The sequence below is a fragment of the Taudactylus pleione genome, unplaced genomic scaffold (genome assembly GCF_031769625.1).
Source record: "Taudactylus pleione unplaced genomic scaffold, aTauple2 ptg000179l, whole genome shotgun sequence".
In the NCBI taxonomy this organism is placed as follows: Eukaryota; Metazoa; Chordata; class Amphibia; order Anura; family Myobatrachidae; genus Taudactylus; species Taudactylus pleione.
This window is the reverse complement of record NW_028284581.1, coordinates 14,176,243-14,199,247: the sequence shown is the minus strand read 5'-3', so window position 1 is coordinate 14,199,247 and position 23,005 is coordinate 14,176,243. Positions and strand designations below refer to the sequence as shown.

Genomic DNA, 23,005 nt, shown 5'->3' with positions numbered 1-23,005 from the left:
GAACACGCTGGATCATTGACATTGGAGGAAAGACGTAGATAGAAACGTCAACGGCACTGCCAGAGCATCCATCAGGAGTGCTCTGGGATCCCTGGTGCGGGAACAGTATCTCAGCAGCTGGTAATTGTGCTGAGACGCCACCATATTTATGCCTGGTAGACCCCAATGGCTGATCAGTAACTGGAAGACGTCTGGATGCAGAGCCCACTCGACGAATGAATGTGCTGCCAGCTTAGGAAGTCCGCTTCCCAATTCTGCATGCTGGGAATGAAAATTGCTGACAGAGCTAGACGGTAACGGTCCGCCCAGTCTACTTTATGGTGTCGTGACTGCGGGTGCTGATCTGGTGGTTTATGTAGGCCTCAACTATCGCGTTGTCTGACTGCACCTTGATCAGATGCCCCTGGAGAGCTCTGTACACCATACCTGAGTTACAGGACATTGATGGATAATCTGCTCTCCCAAAACATCCACTGTCCCTGGAGCATCTGCGGACAAGACTCCGCCCCCCACCCCCAAAGACTTGCGTAGGTGGTGAGCAAGACCTAGTCCTGGATCCAAAAAAGGGGGGCCCCTGTTCAGGTGGAACTGGTGTAGTCCCTCAAGAGGGAGTGACTAACCTCCTGCAAGAGAATGATCATCTACGGCCTGAGGTGCAGAAGGGTTTTGTTCTACCTGGACAGAATTTCTATTTGAAGAGGATGGGAGTAAAACTGGGCATACTCCACCATGTCAAATGTGGAGACCAAGGAACCCAGGATCTGCATGCAGAAGTGGATCAACACCCGACAATGACTGAGGAATGTGCAAACCCTGAAATGCATGGCCTGAAACTTGTCTGCCGGAAGGAAGACATGCTGAACACTGCAATCCAGCAGAGCTCCCAAATGCAACATTTCCTGAGATGGAGTCAACGCAGAATTTTGCCAATTGACCATCTACCTGTGTGACGCTAGAAGATCCATGAATGTCATACAAATGTGGTCCCTCAGGACATCCGGAGTTTGGGCTAGGAGATGAAGGTCATCCAGAGAAGGCAAGATTCTGATGTCCCTTCGATGATGGCGCGCTGTCATGACCTTCATGAAAAAAGGAGGTTGTGGACAGTCCAAATGGTAAGTGCCTGAAACTGGTAGTAATCCGATCTCATCGCAAATCTGAGGAAGAGCTGGTAGCTGACTCGTATGGTGATGTGTAAATAGGCATCCTTGATGTACAAAGATACCATAAAATCCCCTGGCTCCATAGCCAGAATGATGGAGCGTAGAGACTCAATGCAGAATCTGTGAATCTGCAGAAACCTGTTCAACGCCTTCAAATTGAAGATGGGTCAAAAGGAGCCGCCCGGCTTCTGGACCAGGAAGAGGTTGGCGTAGAAACCCTTACCTCTTTGAGATGGGGGAAACGGTATGATGATACTGGAAGCCAAAAGGGAGCGAACAGACTCCCAGAGAGCTCTTGCTTTTCCTGGATCTTCTGGAGATCCTGTGGAAAAGAAATGCATCGGAGGACACTTCTGAAAAGTCAGTGCGTATCCCTTAGAGACTACACCCCTGACCCAGGCGTTTGTCATGGTTCCCATCCAAACTTTGGCAAGACACAAAAGCCAGCATCCCACACTGGGGTCCCCAAGGTGGAGGCCCATCCAGTCATTTGGCATGCTCATCAGCTGGCTTGGTAGCTGCACGCCTGGTGGACCAAGACTGCTTACCATGTAGCTTAGATCCATTGGAGGAGGAACTCTGGAATCTAGACAATGCCTGACCTCTGGCCTTTCCCTGTGGATGAAAGGAATGAAAGGTAGACAGGTAGGCATTCTGGTCCTTTCAGGTGCCACCAAGGAAAGCCATCCTGGACGCCACCACTATAGCAACTCCTGACCAAAGAGGATGTCGCCAGAATATGGGAGCGACTCTAATGCTTTCTTAGAATCAGTATCCGCTTGCCAGGAATGTAGCCAGGGGGTTCCACTGGCCGCAACAGTAGATGCCGACACCTTAGAGGTCAATACCCCCGAGTCAATGGCTGCCACACCCAGGTAAGAACCGACCTCCTTAATGTGCCTCACAAGAGGCAATAATGCCCAATTAACAACGGCCTTGGCCACCCAAGCCAAAGTCAGGACAGGGTGTGCAATAGTCCCCGCATTGGTATAGGCTGTCTTAAGAAAAAGTCTCCAGCTTCCTACCCATAGGATCCCTAAGGGAAGCCGTATTAGGAATAGTTAGAATGGACGATCTAGTAAGGCGAACAATGTGGGCATCAACTGAAGGAGAAGACTCCCTCCTAGCCCGTTCTGCAACCAGTAAAGGGTAGAAGTATGCAATGTGCTTTTGACAACTGGAAGCGCCTATTAGAATGAGACAATACTTACGCAAGAAGGTCCTCAAACTGCCCCGAAGAAGGGAACTCAGTGATTGCCTTCTTCAGATGCTTTGGAGCTAGGAGTCTGTTCAGAATCCTCCATCTGCAGTACCAAATTAACTGCCTTGATCAAAGCCTCAGCATCAGCTCTAGAAACAGAATTCTCAGGCATTGAGGAAGTTTCCACTGACGAATACTAGTCTTGTTCAAGGACAACTCAGAATCTGACTTGACTTCAGATCAGGGTGGCACCCTGTAGCAATATTGGGTGAAGATTCCAAGAGGTCTTTTTATGGTCTTCTGATACTCTTCAGGTCTACCAACCACCTACTCTTTTTAAAGTGTAAGCATATGTTGTTATCAATACTCACCGTATGCAAAGTGCAACTTAAAAATTGCACCATTATAGTGCCCAATTGCTGATGTCCCTTTAATAGGGAGTCTGTAGAGAGCTGCTTCTGTATTTCCACTGAAAAATTTTATTAGTTTTTTAATAAATTTTTAGCGCAGGGTAAAGGCATTTAGGGTAATATATTATATATATATATATATATATATATATATATATATATAACACACACACACACATACATGCATACACACACAACGAGTGGTAAGTGGCTCCAATACACCATAACTAGGCTGCACGCATAAGAGTAAAAGCACTGACCTTTGGGATGTCTCAGTGTGACCAGTAAACAGAAGCAGTGCACTCACATACCCAAAGCACTTAAGCTCTCACAAACCCACAAAACCACTGAATGCATTAGAATAGTGGATAAATACTGCTCAACAATCCAGCAACAGCAGGAAGGAGCTTAACAATGTAACCAGGCTCTAGGACAGAGGTTCCCAAATGCGGTTCTCAAGGTATCCCAACAGTTCAGGTTTTAGAGATACTCATGGTTGAGCACACATTGTTAAACTAAATTGAGTGAGGTATTAAGTCACCTGTGGTCAAGTATGGGTATCATTAAAACCTGGACTGTTAGGTTGCCTTGAGAACTGAGTTTGGGAACATCTGCTCTAGGAGCAAAGTATAAGTGGAGACAGGAGCTTAAGCTTCTCTCCCTGCATGTGCAGAGGCAGGCATTTGGCCTCCCTGCAGGCCCATCAGGCCTCCTCACTTGCCCCTTAAATGCAAGCATACAAGCACCCACATGTCATCAGAGCTCCCCACATAAGCACACTCAACTGACCCTTTCTATGCCATCAGACATCATTACACACCACAAGACCCATAATACATCTAACATGTCATGAGACATTGTGACATGCCCCTTATCTGCTCATGAGACCTCCCAGCATGCCCATTACATGCCATCAGACATTGCCACTTTTTCCTTACATGCCAATGAGACCCCACGAAAATCATCATTTCTCCTACAATGCTTCTTACATGCCCATCAGATGTCACTCTATGCCTCTTATATGCCAGACGTCCCCCCCATACCCTTTATATGTCCATTAGATGTCCCTTCCATGTTCCTTATATATTAAATATAAAACCTTATATGTACCAAAATATATTTTGCCTCTTCCTCCTCCACTTGCCTTGTGTTGCTGCTGAATCCTATGTTCCCATGCAGAGAGATGGAAGAGCACAATCTCACACTCTCTGTGCTCAGAATGGAGGAGCTCTTTGCCCACCCCTGCTACTATCTGTGGGAAGCAGCACAGCCACATCCATGCCTGCATTTAAACATTGCAGCACAGCTTCACAATGCCCCCCCCCCCCTCCCCCCTGCACTGTTCCTGACCTTCAATAGACAACATAATATTTATACCATTTGCTCCATTCAGGCTACTAAAGTTCACCTAAGCAAGGGGAAATTGATAGCGAGAGTGGCTGAATGTATACAATTTCATAAGATGCTTGTATTTGCAGCATACACTTTCCTACCTCAAGCAAGTCAATTTTCTGGTACAGTTTTCTCATCTCTGCAGCTTTAGTGTAAATTTGAGGTACTTTTTCATTAACCACTTGAGAGGTGTCATTTCGAATCTAAGAGGAAAAAAAACAAAAAAAAAGGTAAAAAATCATCTGTATATCCTAAAAATAAATAAAAATTAGAAAAAAAATTAAAAATCTATCGATCTATCATATATATATATATATATATATATATATATATATATGTGTGTGTATTTTAACTATCAAATGTAGTCAATCCATTTTAGATGGTGTCCAATACCTACTGGCCTTCGCTTAATTTTTTCTACATCCTTCGACTTATGTGTTGCTCCTGAAGTCAAAGGGGCACCCTGCTACATATATGGTAGACCTGTCCTAAAATCCAAGAATACCAGAACATACAAGATTTAACTAGAGCCATCATCAGTATTCAGATTACCCTCTTTGTCCCTGACCTATCCCTCCTGTATTGCAACCAACTTGAAAACTCGTAAAATATAAATTAAACAAGGTCAAATGTCAAATCGCCTTGCACTGGAAAGCGACTGCTCCTCCCTCTCTTTTACCCACTATCAACTCATATAGTTAGTTTTCCGCGTGGAACGCATTACTGTGACCTTGTACAAAACTCCTGAACACTGTGAGGCTGACCCTCCTCTGGCTCCCATCTGATTTCTTAAAAGAGGACTCCCACACTTTTACTCGATTATTTGAGTAAGACAACTGCTCCACCCAACATACGCACTTGTTGAGCTGGGTACACACTAAACGTTGTGTGTACCCAGCGATCTGACGGGTGGCACCCCCCGCCGACGAGCTGACTTATCGGGCAGGCGGTACACATTAGACGATCCAGTGCCCGACTGACCGATATGCCGGCCCCTGCCTCATCCCACTGCATGGGGTCGTCAGCCGCATAGCCAGATTGAGCTGCATGTAGGGCCAACCTGAAGATGCGGTTGAAGACCCCATGGGAGCATGCCCTGCCCAACATAGTGGGTACAGACTGCACGATTTGTCTTTCCGATCCGTTGGAAATCATCAAAAACATCATCTAGTGTGTACCCAGCTTAAAACTGTTCCCAGAAATGGTCGGGTAATTTTTTTATATAATTAAGTTTAAAAAGTACTTTTTAAAATATATTTAAATATTTTAGTTGAAAAAAAAAAATACCAAGGAGATGTTTTGCATCCCTCCCAACCCCTCTGTCCATAAGCCCCCAATGTAATTTAACGTCCCATCCCACATCAAAAATAGGCCCCCCCCCCAGTGTCAAAAGATCCCCTGCAATAACAACCCCCACCCTCCTAGTTGTGATAGATACCTGTGGCAGTGCCCCCCACCTTCACCACCAGGGACAATGGGTGCTAAATTTAGTAGTCTTCCCCCTTCCCATGTATCACATATACACTAATATACATATATCACACACGCGTTGATTTTTTGAAAAGTTAACCCCCCCCCAGCCAAACAAATATTTTAATAGCTTGCATAACACTTCCCTCCCCCCCTGGCCAAAACATGCCTCCCCCGTTACCCCCCTCCCCCATGACTTAGCCCCGCCCCTCACCTTAGCAGAGCATGAGGCAGGAGGGACCGATCATCAGTGCCCCATGCTGCTGCTGATCTCTACACACGCAGAGATCAGCACAGGTGTGCTCGGATTTTACTCTCTCAATTTTACTCTCGGCGCATACGAACGGCATTCTGGGGTGCGATTCTAGAAGTGATGTCGGCGTTCACAGACTGCCGCATTACTTACGGGGACACAGAGGAGATCCGTTCTGCACTTGTGTAGAATGGATCTCCTCTGCCAAAGCTGGGGGATGGAGCGGGCTGGCGTGGTTGAATGTAATGAGACCTTGCCAGATGAAGCATTACATGCGACCACACCAGTTAAGTGGTTAATCTGCGGTCAATTTTCCTCTTGCGGCTGCGTCAACGAAGGTTGGATACAGTTCCATGGACTTTAAGCTTCTTAATAATGTAATAGGAACATCAAGTGGCTTGTGAGGGTTTTATAGCTTTTACCTTGATCATACTTGTCTATAATTTTATTTCTGACCTGTTTAGACAACTCTCTTCTTTGCTTTCTCTGGTCCATGTTCAGTTTGGCGCACACGATGATACCTAACAGCAGAGTGACTACCTTTTTTCCATTTAAATATGCTTAATGACTGATTAGAAGATGTATGAAATGTAAAAGGTGCTAATTCAAGAAAGCAATTTGTTTGAAATATTATTACAATTCAATTATTTAATATGTTTTAAAGGGGTACCCAACAGATCTGTTCAGGCCATTTTTAGAATATCTTTCAAGAATAAGCAATAACTTCTCTCTTTTCACAGTGTATTTGCTTTATTCTATGAGATACCAAATAGCTTTTATTCTCACCAGTTTTTAGGAGGAATGAAGCACTGTTTCAATGTGCTGCAAGTGTACCAACAAAATTGTCCACGTATTTACATACAAAACCGTATCTGGCAGTCAGACAGTGGAAGAATGTCCATCCAAAGAAAGTAAATCTGCAATAAAAAGTCCAATAATGGCAGCACTCAAAAACAAACAATAGAGGCTTCTAGTTACGTGGAAATCACTGTTTCTACCCTATTGTTTATTTCTGAGTGCTGCTGCTATTGAATTTTATGGTCCGAATTCAATTAGTGGCGAAAACTGCTGTTTTTTCAGTTTTCGCCAGAAAAACGGCTAAATTTTCGCCAAAAAACAAGTGAAAACGGCAACGGGCGAAAAAACGTTTTGTTTTTTTCCGCCCAAAATTTGTGTGGTCGTTTTTCGCCAAAGTACGCTACTTACCAATTTTTTTTCCGGTAATTTATCCTTGGAGGGGGGGAGTGGGGGGAGGGGGGGGCGGATTTGTTCAAAGGGTTCTGAAAGAAATCCCCACATTTTTAGCCATAGATAGTAATTTTGCATATTTTTTTCTCCTGGTCTGGGATGATGAAAACTTATCTTAATTTATTGTCGTCTGTTGCCATTTTCGCCTGTTTTTTTGTGAAAATGTTTTTTTTTTTTTTTTTGCCAGTCTGTTGCTATAAAGAATATGACTAATTTCCTGGAACAAAGAGGCTGGATACCTTTAAAGCACAGCTGCACTACATTGGTCTAATTGGTGTGTGTCTGTGTGATGCATAAAGGTTGTGGGATTCAAGGGGGAGATGCTCCTGATGCTGAATTAGTAGGCAAGGTGATAGATAGCTGGTAATGTTTAGTTTAGTGTCAGGGAGCCATATGCTGGATGTAATGTGCGGATATAACATTTTACATCAGTAAAAAACTATCTGACAAGGACAACTGCTGTCAAGTGTGTTCTTTGTAAGGAGAATCTTACAAAGTGGTGTCATTCGATGGGTCATTCTGCTAGCCGTGATTCGCGTGGCAGAGACCAGACACTGTCTTGTTGGGTTGGCGAGAGGTTAACCGGCCTGTAAAAATCAATTTATTTGCACATGTGGAAAAGTTGTGCAAATGCATAAAGTTTATGCTGTGTTATTGTGAAGAGAAAACAAGTGTATAGACAGTGTGATTATTTCCAAACAAAACTCAACTGTTTTCTGTTGCAGCAGGAAAAAAAGTCTATCTGGCTAAAAAGCACCAAATGTGTTTCTCTATGTTTTTACTTCGTCCTGTTACGTTTTGGTGTGGTACAGATATCTAAGCATAGGCTGCTGTTCTTTGTAAGGAGAAATGCACACACACACACACACACACACACGCACGCACGCACACACACACACACACACACTAAAGAGAACAACTTGTCATTTGAAAATAATTTACTGTGCAAACATACTAACATCAGAACATGAAAATAAAAGCCACATGCATGCCTGTCAAAATGCGTCTTAGTCGCAGTGGAACGCACCAGAGGACTGTGCTAATTAATTTGATAAGCAACACTTGTATATCTGTGTGTGACTGAGTCTGTATACAAAGCACAACTGAACTTTGCATTGGAAAAGATGCAGCCTCTGCATCGTATACAGATTCAGACTCAGTCACACACAGATATACAAGTGTTGCAAATCAAATTAATCAGCATAGTCTCCTGGTGCGGCCTAGTCGATTCACATATGCATCTTATGGAGCGTACACACGGTCAGATTTGTCAGACTTGTCAGATTTGTCAGATGAACGATTTAACGATTTTAACAAAGTTTTGAACGATTTGAACGATTGAACGATTTTTGACTGCATTAAAATGAATGGAATCGTCCAAGTCTGACTGCAAACCCATCAGATGTCAGAAATCGTTATCTGACCATCGGGAACGCGCATCGTTGATCGTCCATCGTTCAGGCATGTCAGATATGAACGATTTTCCTTCAGATATGAACGACTGAACGATTTTTAAATCGTTATCGTTCATATCTGAAGGAAAAATCTGATCGTGTGTATGCACCATTACCTTGTACAGTACCATATTTTCCCCTACCATCAGATTTTAGAACTTTTTTTTTTCCCCACAGAATCTCTTTCTCCCCATGCCTTAAATAATATACTTACTCTAATTTGGTATTATTACTTCACCTTTTCTCATTTGAGATTTAGTTTTACAAAAAAATAAATAGAAAAGGACAATAAAAATATTCACTATTTGAAATCTAAGTCATAGATTACAGTCTAAGTGTAGTACTTACCATATCCAACATCCCAACAAACTCATCAACTCTGACAAGCAGATCTTCTAAACTCTTGTCCAAATTTTCAATCTGAAAAAAAATCATACAATGAATTGTAATGTTTTAACACGGTGTTTACATTGATCACCCCAGGAAGTGGGAAGCGGTTTTCACTACAAATGCTTTGCAAAAATTTTGGAAAGAAAATGAAACTACAAACTTGAGGAACCCAAAAATTTACTTATTAAATATAAAGTGTTTGTTCTCAGAAAGAGATTCTATAACCAGCAGAAGAGTTGAGTAGTATGTGAAAGAATTTATTGAAATGAAACTCAAAAATCTGAAAGACAACCAGGATTATCAAGCAGGAGTACGGAGATTTTTTATTAAAAAAATTAACTTTTCCCCTTCCCCCCAAAGAACACCATTACGGTCTATAACTCCCTTAACTAGATACACTAACATGCAGGAAACAACAAAAAAAAAAAACTCCACTAACTATAGGTATAGTTATTTCTAATTCCTTTCATTCTAGATTTAAACCTACACATAAATCTACCAACAACATATACTCTAGACACCCCAAATCTCGCTACAGTCAGAGCTATACAAGCATGAGGCAAGTCTCTTTAGATGAATCGGATGCCCTTTCAAAAGAATCACATAAAATTTTTTAGATCAGAGATCCAGACTACAAAAGATTTTCACATCCCCACCCCTAGTTCTCCTCCACCAGGGTATCCACAAATCAGTTGAGGGAGCCGGAAACTCCATAAGACGACCAAAAATACATTGAGTAACCGTGGTATCTTCAATGTATTCAAGAAAGTGCTGAATGTTAATGAAATTAAATGGTTACAAAAATGACTGAATTTTGTACCGACAAGAAATCTAAACTGGTTTGAATTGTTTGTTAAACTCATTTTGTAATAAACATCTGTTTAAAGAGATATTTTGCAACCAAAAGACTAAAAAATATTGATGAATACATTTTCCCTTTTTATTCTAGATCACACAGACCATGACACACTAGGGTCTGGATTCAATTAGTCGCAGTAATTCACTGCGTGAGGAAAAGGGTGGCAGCCTCGGGTGTAACTATTCAATAACCACTTTTCCTTGCGCATTAAAATAGCATTTAACGCATGTTAACCCATAAGTCTAGGGATGAGTACAGAGAGCTAAAGGTCAACACGTTCGCGGCACCTGTGGAAGGGGCACTTAACGCAGATTTCCGTTTGAGCTTGTCAAACAGAAATCTGCGTTAAGTGCCCCTTCCGCAGGTAATTGAATAGCCCTAGTTGCCCGCAGTTAATTGAATCCTGTCCTAGATGTCTTAGAGACACTATGGAATGAAAATCATGTTGATAATGAGCCCCTACAAAGAAATGTCTTTTTGAGATTAACCAAAGTGGTCCCATATCTCAAACTCTATTCAGAGCATAATACATTTAAGAGAAAATCGTGTATCTTTCCCAATGGGCACAAAAAAAGCACTTTCATTAATTTCTATTAGAAAAAAAAATTGTATGATTTTAAACATCTTTGTACTTAAAAACCATTCAAACAATCTAATATGTCTAAATGAGACAAGATTGCCCTCAATTAAATGGATAATGATAACTCTATAAATCATATGCCAGGCAGGCAAAGAGGTGCGGGTGATAAGTAGTATTGGATAAAACATATTCATACAAGAAGACTGTAAACAATACTTAATTTTACCGGAGATTATCTAGTGATCCCACTAATGTAGTCCAGAAAAAATAAGGACGCATCTGGAAGAGGCCATCAAAATAGAAATGATATCAAAGGATACATTTTTTTGCATATTGATTTGCCTATTATATATAATTTTTATAACATTCCCAAAATTACCAAATCACTCACTTCACCCCCTGGCAGACCAGTCAGTTTGGGCATAGGGTCCCTCACTTGTAATCTTTTGCAATTGATAGATTTCTTTTTGCAAAATTGTTATATCCCTGAGAACCCATATCTGCGAAACAATGCATATTCTCAATACCATTAGAGATTTCTATTGAAAACCTAATTAAGCTTTTCACACACTTGATATTTAAGCCCTAAATACCCACATCCATCATGATATGTGTACAGGCAACTGAACATTTCTTGCCGATGTATATTGGGGCCTCAGAGGGTCCTAAATATTTTTTTTTAGTGTCTAACACTTTCTATGATAAATGTTTTTCTCCAGGTGATGGTAACAGCCATGGGCACTTGGTTTGCTCTGAGTTTTACAAATCCATATACAGAATATGGAGCCAACCTAGTGTACTTTGGCCATTATGTTGATGATCTATAATTTGGGTTGGGGTAAGGACTTAGCACTTGAGTTAGTTTCTTTTCTTAATAATTTTAATCTGAAATTTACTCACTTCAGTGCTTTATCTGGATCTGACTTTATACACAATTATCAAAACCGGTATATACAAATAATTTTGTACTTCTTTCTAGTGGACACTGTAAGCCTTGGCTAAAAAACATACCTTTGAGCCAACTTAATAGATTGCGTTGAAACTGTTCCACAGTTGATCTTATGTAATACAAGCTGACAAAATGATTAAAAATTTTGAGCAAAGAGGTTATCCTTCAAACATTTTGAACTCTGCTGATAAAGCAATGAATACAGAATGCTCCACACTTCTTATACTGAAAAATCTAATTATTAATAATAAACATAAGAATGGAGATGAACTAGAGAATGTAGAAAACTCAAATTTGGATATATATTGTATATCCAAATTTAACAATAAATTTTATTTAATTAGAAATATTCTATAAATGTTTTCTGATCCCATTCTTGGTTCTCCATTAAATTTAAACCTTGAGTCTTTTTTAAAAAGAATACAAATTTGAAAAATATTCTAGTACCTAGTATGTTGAGAAAAAAAAAATGGATGTAGTACCTCCAGCAAAAACACAAGATGGCTTTGTAAGCTCACTGTAGGCTGCTAAAAATGTAGAAAAACTAGATGATTGGCATGCCAATTTATAGGTAATAAAATTATATATATTCGGTCTAATGCCGGGTACACACTGGAGCAATGTCGTTCCGATTTGAGAAATCGTGCATATCGTGAAGTATTCGGTTCAGTCCTTTATTGATCGCTGCAGTGTGTACCGGCAATCATGTGATGTCCAGGGTGTCCCTGGACATCGGTACGATTGCCAGTCACGCAAGTGTGTACCCACCTTAAGGTAAATGATGATGTACAGTATTTATCAAACAGTTCATAAATTGGTACACCTCTTACTGTATATTTAAAAAAGCAAGTGTTGATAATACAAAATGAACACTCAGCCCATAGGTGAAAATCCAACAGCTGAATCTCCACACCTAACACTATTTGCAGAAAATATAAAAACAGTAAAATTCTCCCACTGGTGCTATATACACACGCAATTTTTATTATATATATATATATATATATATATATATATATATATATACACACACACACACACATATACATACATACATACACACACACACACACACAGTCAGGTGCATAAATATTGGGACATTGACAGAATTTTCATATTTTGGCCTCTATTCACCACCACAATCGCTTTGAAATGAAACAAACAAGATGTGCTTTAACTGCAGACTTTCAGGTTTAATTTGAGGGTAATTATATCCAAATCAGGTGAACGGTGTAGGAATTACAACGGATTCTATATGTGCCTCCCACTTTTTAAGGGCCCAAAAGTAATGGGACTATCAACTCAAAAGCTATTTCATGGACAGGTGTGGGCTATTCCCTCGTTATTTGGCCCCATGGCCATATGCCCCATGAAAAGGAAGAAGGGGGAATATAGTATAATACCGTTTAATTGAGAGACAGGACATAACATCAGAAACATATAAAAGAATAAAAAGTGAAAAATGTACTAAAAGTTTTTGCAAACTAATTGACTCCAAGTCATACAGCGAAGCGGACAGCTGCCACCATAGAATCTGGCTTCGGGCCATATTAAATGGACAATTCAAAAGGTTGAGGTGCAATTGTACGAGTTATCCTACTAATGAGAAAGAAGCATTTGAAATTAGAGAAAAATTTATTGCCAGTGGGTAATGTACCAATTATCGTGGATAAAGCTATGGTCAATTTAAATATTATTGCTGAAAATTTGTCGCAAGAATAAAAAAACGAAAAAAAAAAAAAAATTCTTTTGAATGGTCAATTATTACTAGCTATAATTCACAATATGAACGAATCAAAAGATTCCTACAGAAACATTGGGCAAACAGATCCTATAACAGGAAAGATCATTCTGGCTTAAGTATATTTATAAGGCGGCACGCAATTTGAGCAAAAGCTTAGTAAGGAGTGCATTACCTTTAAATAAACCACGAGTAGTAGTGTGTCTGAAGGTTTTTTCCAATGTGGATCTTGCATAGAGTGCAAAGAAAAAACGAAACGCAGGCATATCAGTGTGTTTGAATACCGTTACCGGGGCGTGCATACATTAGCCATTGCGATGGCATACGCAGCTTGAGTTCCCACTGCGTGCAACGAGGTTAGCAATTTCTGAGAAAGGTCTGACGTGCGTGAAGCAGCGATGGTACCCGATGGCTTTGCTAAGTATTACGGATGTAAGGGGAAGTGGGCGTCTTTATGTTAGGCTGCGACGGCATTGCGATTGCAAACATTAGCATATTGGGTGGGTCTGCGTGCGTAATCGCAGCTGCGATCCGTAATGAATCAGGCCCTTAACTTGCTAGATGTGTAATGAAAGGCATCTATGATTTTAATACCCTACAACCAGGAGGACTGAACTATCGCGAGTTAAAATATAACTACTTCTAGCTTCTATCCATATGTGTATGTGTTTTTTATATATGCATTTAATCTTATTATCTTGATTTGTTTTTACTAGTATGCTGAATTTTTTATTTCTTTTTGCATGTCAGGTAGGAGCTGAATAGCTGATACTTTATCTCTGTCCATTTTATCAGTCTCCAAGGCTTACTATATCTCCCCCCAGTCTGTTAATTTTAATTTGAACTGCCTGTGCAGTTTTTACAAGCCGTGGTTGTAAGAGAATCTGTGTATTTACATTATTTCCTCTTTCCGAGTTAGCATTCAGCACTTTCTCTAGTTATATATATCACCACCTCATCTATGATCAGTTCTCACCCTTATTTTTGATAAGTGTCCTGTGCTTATAGAAGTGTATAAAGCAGCTCAATAAGGGGTACTAATGAACAAATTGTTAGAAATGAGTGCTAGAATGTAAAAGCATAATAAACATAAGACTTCAAATATAAAAAAAATCAAGAGCAATGTTTAGTCTTTTTTAAGACTTGTTGCGGAGGCGGCGGTTGGGGTTAAATCCAAGACTTTACCGCAAAAGGTGGTCCATGATGTAATAGTTGTGGTTGTTTGCCCTATCTATCCCTGCCTTACTGGTTTTCTTAAAGTTCACCCTCCGTCCAGTGGGGCCCAGCTTCCTCTTTGGCAGGAATCCAACACATACAGCAAGCTTGACCGTGGCGCTGAAAGACGTCAAACACCAGGCGCTTCTTCAAACTTAGCGGTGGATCAGTTTGCCTCTCAACCCTTCTGCAATACTGCTCCTCCTCTCTCCAACACGTTTTGGACAGCAATGGTTCCATTAAAACCGTAAATGCGGGGCTGGAAGTCCCCCAGGATTTTGGCGCTTTGCACATGTTCCTGGGACAACTCTGGCTATTAAAATAAAATTTATATTGACATTTATTATGCTTTCTAAAATCTATTTGTTGTACAAAATGTTTGTGTTAAAATGAATAGGGTTTGCTTATAAAAAGTGGTTGTTCATAAAAAAGTGGTAATTTATAAAAGGTGGTTTTGCTTAAAAAGAAGGTATTTTATATAAAAGGTATCTTTATAAAAAGTGATGTTGCTATAAAAAATGATAATGCTTTTTTTAAAAAAGGCTTTAAAATTCTATGTCTGTTTATGTTTAATCCACATGGTTCCAGAGTGTTGAGAAGGAAAATCCATTTTGTTTCATTACTTTTTAGTAGATTAACTAAATGGTCTCCTCTCCAGTTCAGGTTTCTTAAGAATATAAGGCCTCTTGGGTCTTTGTTATGTCAATTTAGAAAATGTGCTGATAGACTCAGGCTTGAAAGTCCCCTCTTGATGTTATAAATATATTTGGATATTCTTACTTTAAATTTTCAGTTTAGTTTGACCTACATATTGCATTCCGCATGGACATTCCAGCAAGCAAATTGCTCCTTCAGTTTTGCATGATATGGCCTCTTTGATTTGGCATTTCTTCTTTGTTTTAGTAGACATGCAATCTTGTACTGACTTGTATTTGATTACTGGTTTTTACATGCAATACATTTTGTGCAGAAATGGAAGCCCTTTGTTCCTGTATCTCTTTAGATTTCTTGTACAGGTAAGAAACTCTGTGCGAGTTGTTTTAAATTCCTGGCTTTTCTAAACTCAGTGAGCATTGTTGTTTTAAATTCCTGGTTTTTCTATACGTTACCTGTGTTTTTTCTGGTACTATTGCTTTCACATCATTATCTAAAAGGAGGACATTCCAGAGTTGGTCCAGATTTTTTACAATTATTTTATGATTTCCGTTAAATTGGGTTCTGAAGGAGATTGGTCCATAGTTGTCCTGGTTCTTTGTTTTATGTGATCAGTGTGTTTCTGTCTAGCTGGGAGATTTTGTTCCTGTATCCTTTCTGGAGGAATCTTATTCTCATTTCCATGCTTGAGAGATTTGACGTAAGGAACACTATACCCGGCACTATGGGTCTTCGTGGCGGGTTTTTTCAATCGTTTCTGGATCTTCGATAGATGGTAAAAGGTCGGTATCCGTGGATAGACATTCTTCCGCCCTTGTCCGCGGGCTTAATTACAATAGTGTTATCTTCTTTCATTTCCTTTAGTTTTTGTATTTCTTCTTTAGTAAATTTGTATGGGATACTTAATTTATCTGGAAGTTTTGATATTTCTTCTTTTACCAGATGTTGGAATGTTGTTATGTGTGGATCTTTTATGTGAGTGGGGCAGAATGTGGATGAGGTTTTGTAGTTGGTATGTTTATATTCTTTGGATGTAGAAATCATCATATGTTGCAGGGTCTTTGAGAAAATATTTTTTTGATACACAGAAATTAATTAGAAATGTATCGATATATAAATCAAATTTATTTAAACCAGACTGTGGAGCAAATTTTAGGTCTTTTCTTAACACGCTGATCTGATCGGCAGGGAGTACTTTTTACTGAAGTTGAACACGGTTTCTTTTTGTTCTTGATTCTCTAGTGTCAGCAATTTCTTCTTTTTTCTCCTCGTGTCCCCCTCTTTTGAAAGCCAAATTGTTCCTTCTTTTCTTGTGTACTTTATGGTCCTGGGGTTTTTGTGGTCCCCAAATTATATCTAAAAAATCTTCCTCTATGTTACTGTCGCTTTCAATCTCTTCTTCATAATTTTAATTTTTTTTTTGTGATCTTTTTCTTGGTGTGTTCTCTCCCTTCTTTTTTTCTATATTCCTCAGTAGTGCCCAATAGCTGTTCTGTTCTTCTTCTTTGGTTGTTTCTATGCCACGCTGATATGACTGTTTGATTAATTTGTATAGATTTGTGCTGTTGTAGGAGAAATTCCTCCAATTGTATGGTTTGTAGCATCTTTGTTCGCCCAACGTACCTTGGTGTTGTTTCAATAGTGGTTCTCTTAATTTTTTTTTTATTATTGTATTGTCTTTTTTTATTCTGATTGTTCCTTTTCTCTTCCCAATAAGGTTTTTTTCTTTCAAGTTCCATTGTTGGATATCTTTTTTCATTCTCAGTTTTTATGAATCTTTCTTTTTCTTCTAGGTGTCTTAAGCATTTTCTTTTCTTTTGGTGTATTATGTTTTCCTCCAATTTTTCGTTCTTGTTTGTCATATTCATCAAATTTTTACAGCACAATTTTTATCCAGAAAATACAGCGACAGCATTTGCTGTATGTGCTGGATCCCTGCCGAAAAAGAAGCTGGGCCCCACCGGATGGAGGGTGAACTTTAAGAACACTGGCGGTAAGGTAGGGACAGATAGGGCAAACAGCCACAGCTATTACATCACGGACCACCTTTTGTGGTAAAGTCTCGGACTTAACCCCAACCCCACAAAAAGTCTTAAAAAACGACTACAAACATTGCTCTTGCTTTTTATATTTTAAGTCTTAAGTTTATTATGCTTTTACATTGTAGCGCTCATTTCTAACAATTAGTTCTCACCCTTATGCCAGATACCTCTCATGGGCTAGTTGTAGTGAAGGTCGTGAGCTCCATCCTTATTTTTTCTGTTATTTTTCCTATTTTTTCCACTTACAATTAGAATCTTTATTAGATTCACATTATCAAAATATATATTTTTTTCTTTTGACTCTACCAATTTAGTAAGGGCATTTATGTACTATATATAAGGTGTAGAATTGAACATAGAAAGTTGATTGTCCAAATGATAACATTACACATCACTTACCTATAGAGCAAACTTTTAAATAGTGGTTATAATTGGGGGCATATAGATCAGTTTATAATCAGCTGTGCTGGAATTAATTCTGCTCGCACCCTCCTGAGATGGCGAGCAGAAATTGGCGAAGAGACAGTCTACTGGGTGCCCAAACAACATTTTCCTTGTCACACCCAGTACTTTAGACGAGTTTAGCAGTGTCGTACTTGGGCATGACAAGCGTGATGAGTAATGGGCGTCTGCAGCAGTCGCACCCATCGACTTAACAATTGAATATCGGCCAACGGGCGAGAAACAAAAGAATTGCCCTCTATGTACTAAATGTTATTGGGAGTCGAACTAGCCTCTGTAAGCTAGAGGGCAGAACTATAGTCATATTAAACTGATACGGTCTCCTAGGACTCACCGTGTAAGACCTTTAGAATCACTCAGGCGAGGCCTTCACCAATAACAGCCACACGCTTTTCCCTTAGAATTGGACACGTTCACCGGTACTTAGGTTTCCGCCTGGACTTAAACTCGAAATAGTAGAAACTTACACGGTTATTCCAGGGCCACAAGATGTTATGCGACTGTAGAATCACAGGAGTGGGTGAGATATACAAGGAAGAGTAGACATGGTGCAGCTTTAAGAGCTGATGGATATCCTGGCTGAGTAGCAGCCTAGAGGGCCGAGGTGCGGCTTTGAGAGCAGTGATACGGCTGGAGAGACGATAGATGCTCTGACAGCAATGCAGCCTTGAGGGCCAAGATGTGGCTTTTAGAGTCAGGGTGCGGCTAGAAAACCCAATGGTAGGACAGGCCGAGGTGTGGCTTTGAGGGCCGAGGTGCGGCTGGAGAGCCGATAGAGGTTCCGGCAGAGATGCGGCCTTGAGGGCCGAGGTGCGGTTGAGAGCAGAGATGTGGCTGTAGAGCTGAGGTGCGACAGATGTTAAAGGCTTGAGATGCGGCCTTCAGGACCGTGGTGACAAAGACCCAGAGAATACCACAGCTCACAGAAAAATATAACTCGAGATGATGGAATGAGAGTAATGAGGATCTCCGAAGCACAGGCAGAAACAGGCAGGAACCCAGAAGCACACATCATAAACACTATAGCCGACAATGAACCAGCAGGCTTAAGAAAGGAATTGAACCAATGGAGTAACAGGGCAGGTGATTAATGGTAATCCACAGATGAGGAGGACACATCATCCAGCATCACGTGCCATAATCCGGCACCATAGTCTCCTAGAAACACAAGGTGTCGTCCCAGTATGGTGTGTACGTTACACAAGAGCATAAGTTCGGGCGTGTGGCTGGCGACCCAGAGGAGGAGAAAACCGGAGCACGAGAATGTAACAAGGCGCGTTGGCGACTTGTGACATAAACATAAGGTTGTGCATCCAATTCTGGGGTTAGGAGGGTTGGACAGGTTTTACTGTGTTTTTCTACTTTTCACTTTTTGGTCTTTATTATTTTCTTTTGTATATGTTTTCGGTCAGGACACACTATTATTTATAAGTTTTTCTATAGCAATGTATTTTCTATTTATATATGAAGTTAAAATGTGTTTAAAACTAATATATACTGACTTTGAAAAACCAATGCCACACCTGAAGCAACAGGTGTTTGATAATTAAGGAAATTAATAGGAGTGCCTATTTAGGGTCCAGGACCAAAAGCTGACATTCTCTTTGTTAAAGCATCTGCAGGAGGAGGCGAAACCAATTTGAGGAATTACCTGGGCACTTTTGCTTACTGAGTTTATGATGACTTCCATTTCTGGACTGAGTATTGCTGCTGGAGACTTTTACACCATTGCCGCCGGTGGGGGTGTACCGCTGTTTGTGGCTGCTACTTGAGCATTATAACTGTCTATTCAACAATGCCACCGGAGCCCTCTCCATTCGAGTCTTGTGGTTAGTGAAGGAGCACTTTGCACATGCATGCTGCGGTCTTAGCGGCTTTAACATCCACTAAGAAGCGCTGTATCAGGTGGCCACCACTATGTATGTACTGGACCAAGGAGTAAGTCATTCAGCCAGAGAACAGTCTGGTAACTAAATTTCCACTCGAATTGTGTCCCATGACAGACTTTTTATTAACACTCATTACTATTGACTACAGTTGCTATTTTGACTGATTAGTTCCTCCTATATACTGTGTAAGGAACCATATACAAAGAATATTTCTATTTTTTTTTTGTGAAGCTCCACTTTTTGATTATAGTTTTTTATTTGAATTTGTTACAGTTGCTAATCATAATATTTTTTTTTATCTGCAGGTGGTGTGTTTTACATATGATATAGACATTTTCTGTTCTTGAAGTTTGCATGCATTTGTACGGTACATAAGTACATTTGATTAGTGTGGTTATTATTTGTATATGACTTTCATTCTACATTACTAAGAGATATACAGTAACCACCATACAGTAAATGAAATACAAAGTGACCACCATACAGTAAAGAGAGTAGCACAGAGACAATCTTAGTGACTGTCGTGCAGTACAGAGAGCATCCCAGTGAACGTCATACACTGCAAAGAGCATCCAAGTAACCGCCACACACTACAGAGAGCATCCTAGTGACTACCTTACACTACAGAGAGAACTTTTGTGACTGTTATACAATAAAGAGATCATCCTATTGGCGATCTACAAGTCCCAGCACCTTAGGCTGAGTCATGTTCAGGTATTGTATATCCATGCGTGTTTCATAATAAGTGCACACTCACAGAGTAAACAACAGGTCAGTCTGTCACCATAGAAATAACTCCCAGAATCAACACCCTGATTTTGTTGTGGAAAATAAGCCTCAGAAGTAATATACACAGAAATTCCTAAAAAAATAAACATAAATATACACTTCTCTCTACTCTTCAAATATGTTATATTTTACAAGTGTAACATCTCTCTACATGATTATACTCACCAACTGTAAGTGAGGACATTACAAACGGTCATTTAACAAATTTCCTTTGAAAAGTTAGCAAATATACACCGTCAGTGCTTGCCTAACCATAATTATTTGTTGTTTAATTACATGAATGTGCTGTAGTATGCAGAGTTCTCCTGAGAAATTTTATACAATTGGGCGGCATTGTGAGGTAGCCAGGGTAGCAGGCGGACTGACAAAGTGAGAACTCACAGGGGCAGGAGATAAGCAGCAGCAGCACATCGTGCATGCTCACCCTCTCCCACCAGGCATCTCACTTACTGTTTGGTGGGCTCCGGGTAGGTGAGGGGTAGACTGTGTCTGCAGTGCTTGCCTCCAGTGCGGGGTTGGCCAGGGATGAGACAGTGTAGACTTGTGGAGGGGGGCCTCAGACGGGATCTTTCTTCCAACAGAGGGAAGCTCTATGCATTGAGCATTTCTACTGCTCGTGGCACCCTTTGCTGGCTGGTGCCAGCACACAGTCTGAGTATTGTGTAAGTCAGGCCAGCCCTGGGTGCGTTATGTTAGCTGGGTGGTGTGAGAGAAATGCTGGGCAGTGCACCCATGAAAAAGGCCCTAGGGAGAATGCGGAGTATGGTAGCCAGTAACTTGCGGCCACAATTTTAACAAGTGATATCCTATTGTGTGTTATCTGAATTTACAGAAACAATCTGTAGAACAGGACAAATTCAGGTCATCATGGAGAATGAAAAATATATAGTAGTGACAGGAACACAGAGTTATGGCACTGTACTGCGGCTTAAACGTAGTCAGCACCTTGCTGTCACATAGTGAGGAAGCGGGCCCTGCTATTCCGTATTCGGCTGAAGGGGCCACTGAGTGTGTAGCAAAGTAGGCTGCACAGCCAAAACAAGATGGGGGATTCATTACTACCAGTTGCATCACTAGGGTTGGTGAAACATAGTGTGGTAAATGGGCCCAATTTTCACCACTCTGGGAGTATGAGCAAATGGCAGAGCAAGCCCAAGATATTAGTGGTGGAAAGGAGCCTCTTCCACCAATAATATATATTGGGCTGCACATCTGTTCCTTGAAGTCAGCCTTGTATAACAAGAGTAAATATTTATTTATATATTTTAATACATGTAATATAATGCCAACCCAAACACATTTTAAAGCTGCACCTGACAGAACATTTCCCAAGCAGGGCTCCAGCTAGGAGAAATAAATTTACCATAGTGGAAGTGCAGCTTTAAACTATAGCTTCCAAAGTACTAAAACAGCAATTGCAATTTCAGTAGCCCCTGTTGCTGGTGTTTCAACCTATAGTGTAATCTTCCTGTTGCCAAAAATTGGAGATGTTTGTGCCCTGAGACACAGGGTGTCACATATACACTGCAGCCACATGTGTGTGTGCTTCCACTATCTTAATGGATAAAAGAATGTAATAAAGGCAACCTTAGTCATGTTGTGCTCTTCAGCGCCCCCTCATTGGCACCTGCACGGTGACACAATAAGCCACGCCCTCACCTCTGCCCCATGCTGTGTTGGGAGGAGGTAGCCGGAGATCTGAGCCGCTGTTGTTTTGAGTATATAATCACGTGACTCCGCACCGACCACTTCCTCATCGTTCAGGAGGCCCACAGAGGCGCCGCTGCAAACGCTGTGACTCTGGGAGACGTGCCCGCTATCCCCGGGGCTTCCTCGGGACACGGCTCCTTCCAATGGCTCCCACTGCCCCGCTTCTGCCGCTGCTGCTAACTCCATGCGACACAACCTAAGTGCTGCACCGCAGCACGTGATACTATAGAGAGCGCATCCAACGGGCGCCGAGCAACGCCAAAGTTAAAGAAAAAGCGTTTTACTAAAAAATGGTGCGAATGAGTCCCATTGCATTGGTACATACATGTGTGGCTGATAGGCATCTGTACAGAACCAGCATCTGTCCATTGTTTATCATCCCGGGGATGTATCCGTCCGGCCCATTTACTATTTTCCAGGTAGGGTGACCTTCACATTTCTGAATTTTCAGGTTTCCAAATTCTAGTGATTTAATAGCTTGTATTTACTAAAAACAATTACACACTACCCTTGCTGCATTGTCTTTATTAATCATTCCCCAGACCCACCAATGACATTTAATAAAACAATGTAAAAAATAAATAAAAATACAGAGACAGTTGCAAAATGTAAAAGAAAACTCTATACTACATAACTTATGGGAGATACTAGAAGGAATGATAGCTCTGGTCTGCATAAACGGGATGCAATTGACAGAGCCGTAACTAAATTTTTTGGTGACCTGTGCCAGCGAGAGCATTGGCGCCGCCCCATTTTTTAAGTAGGGACATAAGATAGTGCACCAGAAATAGAGCCATGGCCTCATAGGGAAGAGATCGGGGAGGCCAGGAGATGCTGGGGGTAAATGAAGAGGAAGCTACAAGTGAGAATGATAATAAACAGGAAAATTGACAGGCCCAAACAGCGCCCCCTGCCCTGTAACATGGCACTGGTCACACTACCCTTGTTACAGCCCTGCCAATTGACTATAAAAGGAGCAAATATACTATAGCAGAGGCTCCCCAACAGTTCAGGTTTTAGAGATATCTCACCACAGGTGGTTAAATCAAATTGAATGAGGTATTAATTAAGCCACCTTTGCTCAACCATAACTATCTTTAAAACCTGAACTGTTGGGGAGCCTTGAGGACCGCG

General features: G+C 40.8%; 1 protein-coding gene across 5 annotated transcripts in view; it reads right to left on the bottom strand.

Annotated features, from left to right (window-relative positions):
• The window catches only part of LOC148519921 (biogenesis of lysosome-related organelles complex 1 subunit 4-like), a 48,646-nt gene extending 26,523 nt beyond the window's left edge, over window positions 1-22,123 (bottom strand). For all 5 annotated transcript variants that reach the window (XR_015878884.1, XR_015878885.1, XR_015878883.1 and 2 more), the window contains exons 1-3: window positions 21,821-22,123; window positions 8,940-9,011; window positions 4,268-4,369 (exon numbers count right to left, since the gene is read on the bottom strand). Coding sequence is in view for 2 of the 5 variants with exons in the window: in XM_088475881.1 (XP_088332007.1) it covers window positions 4,268-4,369; window positions 8,940-9,011; window positions 21,821-22,057 (411 nt within the window). In the remaining 3 variants the exon portion in view is untranslated. The remainder of the gene's footprint in view (window positions 1-4,267; window positions 4,370-8,939; window positions 9,012-21,820) is intronic.
• Between the last annotated feature and the right edge of the window lie 882 nt (window positions 22,124-23,005).